This window comes from Dipodomys merriami, unplaced genomic scaffold (assembly GCF_024711535.1).
Source record: "Dipodomys merriami isolate MVZ:Mamm:240054 unplaced genomic scaffold, mDipMer1.0.p SCAF_655, whole genome shotgun sequence".
Lineage (NCBI taxonomy): Eukaryota > Metazoa > Chordata > Mammalia > Rodentia > Heteromyidae > Dipodomys > Dipodomys merriami.
In genome coordinates, this window is record NW_027206241.1 from 300,178 (window position 1) to 314,726 (window position 14,549).

At 49.2% G+C, this 14,549-nt stretch overlaps 1 protein-coding gene across 3 annotated transcripts in view; it reads right to left on the reverse strand.

Moving 5' to 3' along the window:
- Nucleotides 1-14,549, reverse strand: part of LOC138815662 (splicing factor, suppressor of white-apricot homolog) — a 55,847-nt gene that overhangs the window by 14,171 nt on the left and 27,127 nt on the right. For 2 of the 3 annotated variants that reach the window (XM_070005096.1, XM_070005098.1), the window contains 5 exons: nucleotides 14,215-14,308; nucleotides 12,568-12,739; nucleotides 6,492-6,722; nucleotides 5,233-5,423; nucleotides 609-874 (listed from right to left, as the gene is read on the reverse strand). In XM_070005096.1, coding sequence (XP_069861197.1) covers nucleotides 609-874; nucleotides 5,233-5,423; nucleotides 6,492-6,722; nucleotides 12,568-12,739; nucleotides 14,215-14,308 — 954 coding nt within the window. The remainder of the gene's footprint in view (nucleotides 1-608; nucleotides 875-5,232; nucleotides 5,424-6,491; nucleotides 6,723-12,567; nucleotides 12,740-14,214; nucleotides 14,309-14,549) is intronic. The other variant, XM_070005097.1, reaches the window with a different exon arrangement.

Sequence of the window (14,549 nt, forward strand, 5' to 3'; positions counted from 1 at the left end):
TTGTACTGGTTGAGAGGCGGTCTTACTAACATTTTCCCCCTGGCTGACCTTGCTACAAGTTTCTATCCCAACCTCCCAAGTAGCGGGGATTATCCCTGGCCTCTGTGGTCTCACTCTGACTCACACTTGGGGGTGCAGGGCATCTGAACCAGACCAGGTATTCTTGTTTTGCAGGAGAAATTCATCCACACTAACAGGACCAGGGTCCTAATGGAAGGACTCTGCCCATATGTGCTAGGCTTGCTCTTCGCATACTCACACCTGGCCTCTCTTGGCACACACAGGCTGGGCTTGCTCACACGACTGTTAGCACTTAAGTACACCATTACCTTTCTCTTGTTTTTGGAGACAGTCTGGCTGTATTTCCCAGGCTGACCTGACCTTAAGGCTCTCCTGCCCCATCCCGAGTGCTGGAATCACAGGCAAAATTAAGCGATGTCTGAAAACCTGGCAGTAGTTGGCATGACTTGAAAAGTAGCTCTCCTGTGGACATGGAGCACTCCCACTCCTGCCTCCACCCACCTGCCCTTCCAGGCCTTCGCTCGGCCACACGTGCTGCTGGCTGAGGGGCCTAACGTACACAGCGAGGCCCGGGGCGCCACACCCACCTTGAGCGCCGCACCGTCCGGTAGGCACTGGGCAGGGAGTGCCTCGCTTTCGAGTGGGGCCTGGACCTGGACTTGGAGGACGGGCGGTATTTGGGAGAGCGAGAGCGAGTCCGAGACCGTTTTTTGTGCTTTTTCTTTTTCTTCTCTCTCTCTTCTTCTCGGGGTGGATCTCTGCTTTTGCTTGAAGGCCTTTCCGGTGGTTTTGCATCCACAGTGGGCAGAGGTCTGCCTCCAGCCAGCAGAGGACAGGGCACAGGACTGGCTTCCTGAGAATGAAAAGCCAAGGAGTAGCCTTAACAGGCATTCTACAGCACAGCTCCAATTTCTACTTTATTGCAGCAACACGTCTACCCGCTGGATGGCGTGAGGGTGAGGAAGGAGAGCCTTCTCTCTGGGGGCTGGCCTCTATGGGGCGAAGGACAACTCTAGAGACGTTGAGCAGTGTTGGTTAGGCTGTCTGTGGCCAGCAATGAAGGGGGCACCTTATCAAAGACACTGCGTTAGGAAAACCCATATTCGCCCTTTAACAACTTTCCATCCAGGGATGCCACAACCTCTAACACCAGGTTTTTCATGAATCTGAAATATTTTTAGAGGAGGCCTAAGAGATTGGTCTCTGAATTTAGGACTCTTGGGTATGTCACATGCACACTGAAGCCCGCACTGGTCTCAATGCACGTCACTGAGAGCAACTTTCACCCAGGGGCCCAGGCACCCAACCCGCAGGCAGCCAGCCGCCTGCTTTCTGCCGAACCTCTACCAGAGGGCAGTCCTCAACTCACAATCATGAAACACAATTTCCTCTTTTCTGCCTGGAAGATTTAGGTGTAAGGTTTATGGAAAAATTCAAGGCAACACCTGGGTGGGCTAGCCTGGTCTGCTCCCGCTGCCTGAGCCCCAGGAAATGGGACGGGGACAGACGTGGTGTGCGCTTGCGTCTGTACATCCGGGGCAGTGGGTGGGCTTCCCTTCCTGCCTCTCACCTAACAGGGCCTCCAGAGGTGCGCTTCCTCCGCTGCTCAGGAGAGAAGTGAGCTGTACTCTCTGGGACAGGCAACAACCTAAGGTCAAGTGATCATAAGAGTCCCACGGACTTTCCTGCCTGGGCTGGCTTTGAATCACAATCCTCGGATCCCAGCCTCAGCCTCCTGAGCAGCTAGGATTAGAGGTGTGAGCTACGGGCACCCAGCTGACCCTGGAAAATTCTTTTACCATGATAGATAGCAACAAATCAGCATATGAACTCGCAATAGTGCTTTCGCCAGTGAAACACTGAGTGCCGGGAACCGGAGCGCGCTCCCACAAAGCAGCCATCACACAGCCACGATGGCGCACACTGTCAGCTTGACTGGACGAGAACGCACCTAGCACACACACATCGTTCTGAAACAAGTACTCACCATGTAGCTCAAGATGGCCTTAGGCTTGTGATCTTCCTGCCTCAAGCTCCTCAGTGCTACCACGACAAGCAGGTAGCACATACCCAGCCATGCCCGCTTTTATCAGTGCTACCTGTACACATCTTTACTTTATACAATGTCTGGTAATTTAGCATACTATCCATCATTATCTTTCCATGTCAACAAGTATATTGAAGGGTATCTTTAAAATTACGCCTGCAGATGTCAAATTATCTCTTTAAGACCAATGAAATCAAACAGATTAGTGCGGAGAAATAGATCAAGTACGCACAAGAACCCAGCACAGAACAGAGGAGACTCCTGACACCAGTAGGGGTAGGATTTGTAATTTATTGAATTCTATGCTCCTTAAACGGAAAAAAAGTAGAGTTGTGGACGTAGCTCAGTGGTAAAGCATTTGCCCACATTGCCTGAGGTGCTAGGCTCAATCTCCAGTATTGAAAGAAGGGAAAAAGCAGCGCTGAGAACCAACAGCTAACACCACACGGCACAGACAAACGGCCAGGACCCCTCGGAAGCTCCTCTGCAGTGTTCCACATGAAGAAGGTACCCCACAGCTGGGGGCGCACTGGGGGGGCAGCCGGCAGAGGACACTCACAGCAGAGAGACCCGGAGCCCCAGCACTCCCACCAGCGGGCGGGGCTAACAGGCCGCCGGAGGCAGGGACTCACAGGCAGCCACTCAGCCCACTGACTATTTCAATGTCAGCAACACATCAAGCACGAATTCAAGCTCTGGTGTGGAAAGACTTGCTCTGTGCACGAAGAGAGCAAGATGCTGCATAGTGCCTAGGGAGGGCCCCATTTATAGTGCTTAAACTTGTAAAGAGCAGTTGGTGCTTCATGTGGATGGAGGGTTAGCGTATGGAGAGAAAATGATTCTGGGTGTGGTGGCTGGCACAGACAGACATGCTTTTGTTTGGGAGGCGGTCCGTCATGGGGCTTGAACTCTGGGCCTAGGCACTGTCCCTCAGCTCTTCAGCTCAAGGCAAGGACTCTACCACTTGAGTCACAGCGCCACTTCCAGTTTTCTGAGTGGTTTATTGGAGATAAGAGTCTCACAGACTTTCCTCCTTGGGCTGGCCTCAGATCTCAGCCTTCTGAGCAGCTAGGATTACAGGCATGAGCCACCAGTGCCCGGCTAGACAGACATGCTTAATGCACTAAACTGCATACAAGAAAAAGGGTGCAAGTGATAAACCTCAAGTTATCAATATTTTACTGCATGAAAAACAAAATAAGTTATTTGTAGGTATTAAAAAAGAAGGACAAGACCTTTAATCTTCACTGTATACCTTTCTCTAGCCTTGGAACCTTCCAAATTATATGCCTGGTGCTTTTATAAAGGGAAAGTAAACATAGGAAAATGCCAGCCCTCAGGGCGAATGGCAAGCCTGTGGCTGCTCAAGGCAGACGGCAGTCCAGTTCCCGCCGAGCTCTGCGCTAGCTCTGCGTGTGGGCACCTGCTCGTCCCAAAGCCAGGTGGGCGGGCTCACCTGGGCTCCGACGGATCTGAGGCACCAACTCCACTCTGCTAAGTCCCACACCCTCTAAGAGCTCTACATCTAGGTGGCTAGTTGGGTCAAAGGTGCCAGTACCATACTTGATAAGTCAAGGACAGCCTGTCCCCTAATGTTCCTTAAGACTAAATAAATATTTTTGAGTTTGACTCTTACTTATGACAATAGCCAATTTAATTGCAAGAGTTTCTGTTTCAAAGCAATTAGCGACATTTATCACCATCTGCTACGACCATTACATTTCTGATGAAATAGCCTAGCAGCTATCATCTGTGTGTACACACAGATATTCAGGGAGGTTACTCCAGAGACAAAACACTCATATCCATGGATTAGACTAGACTTATCTCCCTCCTGGAAACAGAGGCTCAGGCTGGGCTGGCCCTGGGCACACGCGGACGGGAGTGATGATGGCCACTGTGATGAGGACTCCGGCAGCTGGGGACAGTGAGCTGATGACAAGCTGCATCTGAGCTCACCATGAGGAGCACAACACGCAGATGCAACCGTGCAATGCTGCTGGTCTGCAGATGTCTCTTAAGGAACCCCTTTATCCAGTGCACAAATGACAGCAAAACAATAAAGGGCATTAAATTATCCCTTGGCCTCCATTTCTTGCTTTTGTTTTTGTACCAGTACCAGCTTGAATCCCCTGAATTTGAGCTCTCACTCAGCGTTTTCACTACGGCTAGCAGCCAACCATTTGAGCTATGCCTCTAGCTCTTCTGCTGGGTAACTGGAAACAAGAGTCTCTTGGATTTATCTGCCCAAGCTGGCTTTGAATCACAATCCTCAGATCTTAGTCTCCCAAGCAGCTAGGATTACAGGTGTGGGCCACGGCACCTGGCAGCTCCCTGCTTTCTCAAGTCCTCCCCCCACCCGCCTCAGCCCCTTTACTGTATGCACACGTTTTACAGCTGCTACCACAAAGCACAGATAATTATGCTTCTCTCCTACTCCAAGAAAACATCCCTTCTGAGGCCACAGCTGCCCTTGTGGCCTTTCCTGGCTACTGCTCACGCTGCTCCATCCCCACAGAAGCCATCTCAGAGTTAGGAGCACCACTTATGTGGTCCTTTCTGAGTCTGTAGAATGACTGGAGCCAGGGGCCCACAGAAACCTGTCTGTGGAGAGCCTTGGGGGTTGGGTCAGGTGGTGGTGGCTGCAGCCCCCTCCCCTTGAGAGCTCCTTTTAAAGGACACCACTGAGGATGGCTCTAAGGACAGGAACCAGGGAGCAGTGATCTGGCCACCACAGGGCATCCTGGACTCGATCAGCTGATTCTCACAGCTTCTGCAGCGGGGCTCAGCTCTGCTTTCTGAGAGATGGCAGATGGACTCCTGACCCAGAAAGCCGCCTTGGCCTTCAGCAGGATGCTCAACTCTGAACGCAGTGTGCTGCTCTCCACAGCCCAATCCATCAGCCAAGTGACACTGGCAGAGAACGAGTACGGAATATTGGCCTGGAGCTCTTAAGAAACACCAAGGTACTTAAAGTAAAAAGAGCAAAGGGCCTCTGCTATGCTAGGGACAGCCCAGCTCTGAAGACATTCAGGGACACGGGGTGACGTGTGGCTGTGGGTGGGTAGGAGCCAATACAGAAAGGGGGTCTTTTACCATGGGAGACTTATGCCAGTGCTGGCACCAACTGTCATCATGCCTGCGAAAGACTTTCTTCTACATACCTCAATTCCAAAGGGACTCTCCTCAAGCTTTCCCACTTCTGTCTCTGGCAGAGGATTTTTTAAGGTCTGTAAGAATAGAGCCGCCTTCCTTTTACGTTCAGCCTGAAGCTGCTTCTCCTTTGACTCCTTGGATGCCTGGGCCAGCTTCTCTCGAGCCGCAGCTGCGAGGCGGTCCTCCAGCTTTTGCTTTGCTAAAGGGACAGAGAATGTGGAGTCTAGAGCGAGCATCATTTTTATCTTAAGTTTTACAGGCACCAACAGGGCCAAACAACACTATTACTTAAGAAAACCTTAGTAAGATACAAACTTCAGAATAGGCAGACACATGGCCAGACCATATATTGAGAGAATTAGTTCAGAACACTCGTCAGGGAGAGTACTTCAGTCCCAGTCAGACTGGAGGCCCCCATACTGTTGCAAGCTGCAGAGACGACTGGGAACCTCAGGATAGAGCAAATACATAGTACATCTGCACTACTCCTAGCAGGTATGGTTAGACGGCCACAAGTCTGGCCAGGGTCTAGACCAAATTCCCTGCGAAAAGTGTCTTATTCCAAGTGACCTGACAAGCTGCTGTGCCACACACACAGGAAGCGCAGGTCTGGACAAGTGCTTGTGCACACGCACACTTGGAGAGAATAACTGCAATCCCAGCCAAAATCACTGACAAGAAGGCATACTGGTAAAGTTACCTTTTATCACACTGCTAAGTATAGCTTGATCTGTTTGTGTATACACAGAAAAAACATCTAAGAAACCCAGTGAGAACAGAAAAGAGCACAAATGTATTCATTAATTCACTACTTTAATACAGAGTATAACTTAGTAAGCCAACACCCCCATGCTGCTGGCAATGTATCAGGGACACGCATGACGATGAGCCAGGGCCGAGAATCAGCCCGGGCACGCATCATCTTCAAGGGCTGGTGATTCTGCTGAGAGACAGCCTCACAAAAAGGCATCTCCCAGTGTGGTGCATTAACGCAGGCTGGGAGTCCAGACGGGGTGGCTCACCCCCGGCTGTCATCAAAACCCAAAGCGCACCTCCATTAGAGCTGTCCACAGTGCATTATGCTGCTCTGAGAACAAACTGCCAAGAGCACTGCGTCTGAGCTAGCGAGCAGTGGGGCTCGGCACTCTGAGAAACTCCTACTTGGCTCCAGGTTCTAGTCTGCAGTCTTAGAATTTCAGGCTTAGCAGATAAATCTTATATTAACGTCTTGTCTTTCTTTTGAGAATGTTAAGAGCTATTAACAAACCTTGCTTTGCTTCTAGCTCCTCCTGGGTAAGCTGGGGCTTCTTCTCCTCGACAACCACACAGGGTGCGGCTGTGGCAGGGCTGGTGGTGGCTGCGCTGCTACAGCTCTCCTGGCACTCTTTGCTTTCTTCATCGTCTTCACTGTCATCATCTAGCTTAACTCGATTTTTTTCCAGGGGAAGGAGGTCATTTTCTTTGGCCTTGATTGCAAAGCTTATTGGAGCAAATGAAGCTATTGGGAAGAGGCGAAAAGTGCTTTTAGGGAACAGATGCAGAGCAGACACCACGGCCTTACCATCTACATGGGCGCCGGTGGGTGGGAGGTGCACAGCTGTGGAGCCCTGTCTTACTCTCTACAGCCCGCAGGGACGTCTGCCCTGTCAAGGGGCCCTGTTTACATGTCCCCTGCATGGCACACAGCTGAGAGGTGCCCCTGAGCCATTGCAGTGTGGGCAGCTCACCACAGGCCGGCTAAGCAATGGGGCCTGCAGGGCAGGCCACCACGGAGCCACAGTAGGACACGGGCAGAGAGCCAGAGGATCACCTGCAGTATTTTCATTTTTCTTCTACTTTTTCATTTTCCAGCACTTGTTATATAACTGAATTTGCTAAGAAAGCATATGATATGACTCCACTACAAAATGGAATCTTTAAAAATTAATTCATTTTAGCCGGGTGCCGGTGGCTCATGCCTGTAATCCTACCTACTCAGGAGGCTGAGATCTGAGGATCGCGGTTCAAAGCCAGTCTGGGCAGGAAAGACCATGAGGCTCCTATCTCTAATAAACCACCAGAAAACCAGAAGTGGCGCTGTAGCTCAAGTGGTAGAGCACACGCCTTGAGCTGAAGAGCAGAGGGACAGCGCCCAGGCCCAGAGTTCAAGCCCCACGACCAACAAATAAAATAAAATAAAATAAAAATCTGGGAGTAGAACCCAAGTCAGAGACAGAGCTGCATAAAACAAGGCCAGCCTGGGCTGAAGGTACCCAGCTGGTCAGGGTGAGGGTGAGGCTACTTACTTGTAGCCTGCTTGTCTGTAGTAGCAGTCTCTTTAACAAACAGGACTAAGGAACACTTAAAAAGAGAGAGAGTTTCGTACACAACATTGGTGGAATCACGTACGGAGCCAGCTCCCAGCCTAGGAAGAGTGGCATGGGCACAGATGGACCTGAGTCGCAGCCCAGAGCGGTAGCTCTGAGTGACTCCTTCCTTCCGCCTCAAACAGCTCCTTCCAGCAATACATTCTCTGTGGGAAATTGTGAAAGGTCGACTGCAGCTCAGAAAGGAGGAAAACATCTGTGCATAGCCTGCACACATGCACACTAGCAGAGGGATGGTGGACCACACCTGACCTTCCTAACTTCATACTCAGTCCCGTTCCAGGTAACTGGTCTAGACAGTCTTCTCTATGTTCAATATAGCATTCCAATATGCCTTATTATAGTTTCCATGTCTACTTCCTCCTTCTTTCTATATGAGTTCTGGGACTTGAACTCAGGGCCTGGGTGCTGTTCTTAAGCTTGTGTGCGCTCTCTCTCTCTCTCTCTCTCTCTCTCTCAGGTTAGATACCTACTTGAACTATGGATCTACTTCTTGCCTTTGGTGATTAACTACACCTAAGAATTTCACAGGCTTTCCTGCCCTGGCTAGCTTTAAATGGTGATTCTCAGATCTTAAGCCACAGAAGTAGATAGGATTATAGGATTATAGGCATGAGCCACCAGTACTTGGCTGTTTAAAATTTCATACTCCTTCAAAATAAGTCTGGGCATGGTGCCTCATGCTGGAAACCTAGCTACTTGGGAAGTAGAGATCAGAGGACTATGGTCTGAGACCAACAGGAGCAAAAAGTTGGCACATTTCAATCAATCAGTAAGCCAGGCAATGGTGGAGCATACTTGTAATCTCACCTACTGGCTGAGAAGTAGACAGGAGGATCATGGTCTGAGGCTGGGCCTAGGCAAAAATGAGATCCTACTGGAAAAATAACCAAAGCCAAAAGAGGGCTGGGAGCATAGCTCAAGTAGTACACCAATAGGCTAGCATGTGCAAAGTCCTAAGTTCAAACCCAGTACCTCCGAACAACAACAAAAGAGCCAACTCCAAAATAATAATAAAAAACCCAAGCCCCATGCGAAATGTCCTGTGCAGAGAGCTTGCCAGGCCACATTTCTAGGAGTGGAAGGACATTTGCTCTTAAAATGTGGACTGAGCCTTCCACTTCCTAACGTAACATGCCACCACATCAAGGCTCCTCCACTACCAAGTCACATACCCCAGACAGACAGACACAGACACACACACACGTTTTGAGAGGTCTTGCTACACTGCCTATGCTAGTCTCATATTCCTGAGTTCAAGGGATCCTTTCTGCCTCAGCCTCCAGAAAGCAAGTTCACACCACCATAACTGGATGAGCAATTATTTGTTAATATGAAAGGCAAAACTTTTTTTCTTTCTTTTTTTTTTCCAATCATGGGGCTTGAACTCTGGGCCTGGTGCTGTCCCTGGGCTCTTTTTTTCCAAGGCTAGTGCTCTACCATTTGAACCACTGTGCTACCTCTGGCCTTTTCTGTAATTTATTGGAGATAAGAGTCTCCTGGACTCCGGGCTGGCTTTGAACTGGGATTCTCAGATCTCAGCCTTGTAAGTACTAGGATTACAGGCGTCAGCCATCAGCACCTTGCTTTTGGGGTACTTTTGATATATAAGATTTTACTATATAGCCCAGATGGCCTCAAACTTGCAATCCTGCCTCAACCTCCCCAGGGCTGCAATTACAGGTAGACACTATGTTACTAATGATCATACCTAAAAATTCCTTCCTGGCATCTGTTTCCCTCCTTTTCCTGTCCTCAGTCCATCTTTTGCTATAGACATCATCTTACTGATTTCTAAGAGCTCTTTCTTCAGCAAGAACAGCAACACTTTTATCTTATATGTTAGCAGTGTTACCATCATTTTGACATCTTTGTTTTGACCTTATTGAGGTCCTGCTTCTAAAAGAACGATTAACTTCCCCTCACCCCCCACTTCAATACTTACAAGGCCTTTTCAACTCCAAGATTAAAGAATTTACTTTCATTTTCCTGGTTTTACTTTTCACACTTAAATATTCAATTCTGGAATTAATGCTGTCAAACGTGATCTAAGTCTTACTTAGCTTTGTTTTTTTTTCAGTACTGGTGTTTGAACTCAGGGCCTTGTGCCTGCTAAGTAGAAACATATCTACTGGAGCTTACATACACCTCCCTTATTTTACTTTTCCAAGGGAAGAGCCTGTTTTTCCAGCATCAGTTATCTTCAATACTGAACAAGTCCCACCAGGAATGGCGGGCACTCTGGCTCTCTTTCTGCCCTGCTAATGCATCCCTGGCATGGGAGACCGAGCTGAGCTGGGCAGTGCCGCTCACTCCTGCCCCTCTCCACAGTGGGATGCACTCACGACTCCAACACTTGTGCTTCTCAGGTGGCTGTGGTCCAGGGACTGCGGACTCCGGTGTTCAGCGCTCTGGAGCCGTTTCTTGGGGTGAGTTAAGCCAACTTCAATTTGTCTTGGCCTCCTGCCTGGCTCCAGAGCCAGGTCAACTACAGTATTTCAACAATTCTTCCAGGCCTATACATCTTTGCCAGTTCCTTAGCTCTTCTTGAGACAATCTTAACATATTTATTTCAAAATACTATTTTTCAGTCACTTTCCAAATTCCTCTGAATTTAAAGGTATATGCTATCTTTGTATAAAGACATCTTTACATTTTCATTTGGTCATGCTGTGTGTATCTGTATTTCAGTACGGAACATGCAATTTCCTGGCCTTTTCTCCCCTTGCTTTTTTCATTTTTCCTTTATTTTTATTTACCATACTAGAGGCTGCGACTTAGCACTCTACTACTTCAGCCATACTTCCACTCCAGGCTTTTGCTGGTTATTTGGAGGGGTGATTCTCGATGATTTCTCTACCCAGGCTGGCTCTGAATCTGGATTCTCAGATCTCAGCCTCTTAGAATTAGAGGTGTGAGCTGTGTGCCCTGTTTTGATTTTTGAGGTACAGACCAGACTGGTATTGAATTCTCATAGAGACTTAACTTCCTGAATGCTAGGGTCACAGTCACTGCTACCATGTCTGGTTTTCTTCCTAGGTTCCTGTGTGTGTGTGTGCGTGTGTGTGTGCGCGCGCACATGTGCGTGCACACGCACACACCCACTATAATGTTTAAACTTGGGGCACCGTGCTCATTTGTCTTGGTTGCTTGGCTGGGTTTGTCTGCAACTCAGCATTTTTGCTGGTTATTTTGTAGACGGGTAGACGGAGGCATGGACATTTCTGCCTGGGATGGCTTTACAGGAACAAACCATGACATCCTGTCCTAGGTCCTCTTCTCTTCTCTCTTTTTAGAGAAGAGTGCTAGAGACTGAACTAGGTCTTTGTACATGCTAAATACATACTGAGCTGTATCCTAGCCCACTTCCTAGGTTGACTTCAATGCTCGTTTTGTTTTCACTTTACATGTCATCAAAAACACATAGGGTTGTATGTTTTTCTCTGAATAATATTTTCTTTTTCTTTTTTTTTTCCTTTTTGGCAGTGCTGAGGATGGAACCCAGAGCTTTCCCCATGTTAGAGAAGCACCTGTGCTGAGTGGATCCGCTGCCTTGTCTTTCTTGGACACAGTTTCTGAATGCTCATGAGTGCAGGTCTGAACGGATCCACTGTCCTTGCTTGCTTGGACACACAGTTTCAGAGTGCTCACATCTGTAGGTCTGCTCACATGTCTGTTTGAACATCTCAGGCTAACAGGGATACAGAAGGGAAATCTGCATGTGTGGCTTCACCGGCCCCGACCAACGTAGCTGGGGAGTGAGTGGCCAAGTGGCAGGCAGGCAGCAGCTAGCTAGGAGCCACGGCTCCCACGTCACTAGGCTGGCCGGATGAGCTGAGAGGAGCCGGTCTGTAGGGAGCTTCCAGGGTGTTGCTGCTTCCCAGATGCTCCCATCACCCCATGTCAACAGTGGATCCCCTAGCCACTGTCTCCATCTGCAGACATCCTTTTCATCTTCTTCCCACATGAGGACAGCAGAAGCTGTTGTAGTCTGTCTCTGTTCATCTCAGTGGGAGTGAAAACCATGCTCAGGTGACTTTCTGAGCTGATGACTGGGTCACTCTCAAAGACCACCGTTCCCATCACAAAGGCCCCTTTGAGAAGGACAGGCACTCTTGCTGCAAAGCACTGCCCACCACTGCCTTTTCTCCCTGTCAGGACCCACCCCCACTTTCGTAAAAGCTTCCTTCCAGGCCACTGTGCCACCAAAAACTTCTGACACAGCCCTTCTGGCTGAATGACTCCGCCAATCTACTGGACGGGTAAAGCTATCCTGTGAGCCTAGGACCCCAGGGGAAGCAGAGCTCCCGGAGCTGGTCAGAGCCTCTGCACATCATGACCCATCTACCACCCAGAGTCAGTCAGACTACCATTTCAGGGCAGCGACATGCCGGCACGCCCCACCCCACAGCTGTGGCCCTGGGCCTCTGGGGACCCCTTTCTCCTACCACTACCTACCTCAACATCCTTTTCTGCACAAAGCCTCCCTCTTCCCTCCCTCCTCACACTCTACCCCATGAGCTCTCAGAGCAGAAGCCAGATATGCTGCACTCTATTGCTTTAGCCATCTGTACATAACCTGTCCTATCAGACTCAACCTTCCTTTCAGGGACAGAGCGAAGTGACTAAAAGGAAGCTTGCTTAGCAAAGAAAGAAAATGACCTTTAATGTGCACAACTTCACAGGCCGGGATGTGGCTCCACGGTGGAGCACTTCTAGGTGTGATCCCCAGCACTATCAACAAACCTGCCCGCTACAGGGGTCTGTGCAGGCCAGTAAACAAACAGATCCCTAGATCTAACTTACATCCACAAGACTCTGAAGGCCAGGCTCAAAACATACAACGAAGCGAACAAGTTTTAGTGGAGCCACTTAAAAGAGGAGCTGGTCCCAGCCTGACCTACGGCTCAGGAACCTGTCCCTGAGACTGAAACTCTCTCGCTACTTCAGGCTATCTGGCCTCACCGGACGGCGCACCTTTCACCAGCTTCCCATCCGCCGCACTCTTACTGGACGTGGCCTCCTTCTTCCCGCCAGAGCCACCTCTGCCTCCTGCCTCAGCTGTGTCCTCAGGAGTGCCGTCGTCCCCAGAGTCCCCTGGCTTCTCGCCGGCAGATTCTGCAGGGGCCTCCTCTGATACTGATGCCACCTGGAGAGACAGACATTACACACATATCACACGAGGAATCGCGGGGACTTGTCAAAAGAGCAGCTCATCGACAGCAGCAGCACGTCTACATGGATAAGAAATAATTCCCATCACCTACAGGTGAAATTCCTTCAGTCTGAGCAACATGAGATAAAGTCTCAAAAAAATCTACTAATAGGCAGGGCCTCCATTACTGCTCCCCACAAGTAACTTAAAGAATTCCAGGGCTGGGAATATGGCCCAGGGTGGTGCACCTGCTTCACCCGCATAGGTGGTGGTGGGAGGCCCCTCTGCTCAGTCAGGTGTGGTGGTGCATGTCTGTAATCAAAGCATTTGGAAAGCAGAGGCAAGAGGACCAGAAGAGACCAGACTAGCTAATACAGCAAAAAAGCAAGAAACCAAAATTGAAGCAAAAATGGGAGAGAGAAAAATACAAGGGAAGTCAGGTGTCAATGTTATAAGGCAATGTAAAGGCAGGAGCTGATGACAGGAATGAGATGAAAAGCTTCAAGTACAAGAAAACCACAGAGAGGGCAGAGAAGAGAGGCAGGGCCACCACTGCCCCAAACATAGCTCCATGGACACGATTTAAGCTCTAGGATGTGAAGCATGAGGCACAAGTTTCCATCTTTATGAGATTCCTTCCATGTTAGCAGATACAGAACACAGATCTCATCCCAAGTAGATAAAAGTAGAACTCAATGTATGAACAAACGGGGTTATTGAGCCAGGTGCCCCAGTGTCTCACACTTGTAATCCTAGCTACTTAGGAGGCTGAGACCTGAGAATCATGGTTTGAAGCCAGCCCAGGCAGGAAAGTCTGTGAGACTTTTTTCTTTTTTGTCAGTCGTGGGACTTGAACTCTGGGCCTGGGTGCTGTCCCTCAGCTCTTCAGCTCAAGGCTAGCGCGCTACCACTTGAGCCACAGTGCCACTTCTGGTTTTCGGAGTAGTTTATTGGAGTTAAGAGTCTCATGGACTTTCCTGCCAACTTTCCTACCCGGGCTGGCTTTGAACTGTGATCCTCAGATCTCAGCCTCCTGAGTAGCTAGGATTAAAGGTGTGAGCCACTAGTGCCTGGCTTGTGAGACTCTTATATCTCCAATAAAAAAATACTCAGAAAAAGGAAGTGGCATTACTGCTCAAGTGGTAGGTCACTAGCCTTGAGTAAAATCTCAGGGACAGTGCCTAGGCCCTGATTTTAAGCCCCAGGACCAGTACAAAAAAAGAAAAGAAAAGAAAAAGGCTATTATTGCTTTTGTTGGTTTGTAACATGTTGGACAAATGGCTATGAAGATACTATGAGTGAATGAATTATTTCCACAGATCTAAACCAACATTCACCTGAGAGGTAAGGAAAGTCAGAGACAGCACATGTCAGACACACAACAGGTATTAGTGTGGTGGGCTCATACGTGGAGAACAGAAAGTTACTTCTGCACCTGAGATCAGAGCCCTGCACCCTCAAGACCATACCTGTGTCCTATCACCTCCTTCCTTCTGCAAGAAGAACTGCTTCTTAAACTCATAATAAGCATTATACTGGTGCCATGGCTGTAGGAACTCAAATCTGTGGACACAGGAAGGAAACAGGTCACTCAACATGACAGGTGTGCTACGCAGCAAGGCATGAAGCCAGCAGGGGTTTCCTGTGAGCTGTACCCACCCTGGAAGCTGACTCCGCACCCATATCCCATCCACCCACCCACAGCAGAGACCAGGGTGAGGCTCCTGTCCAGAGCCCTTTCCATAGTAGCAAGTAAAGCCTCATGCTTTATGTTGACCACCAGAGGCACAGGGCACAACTGGAT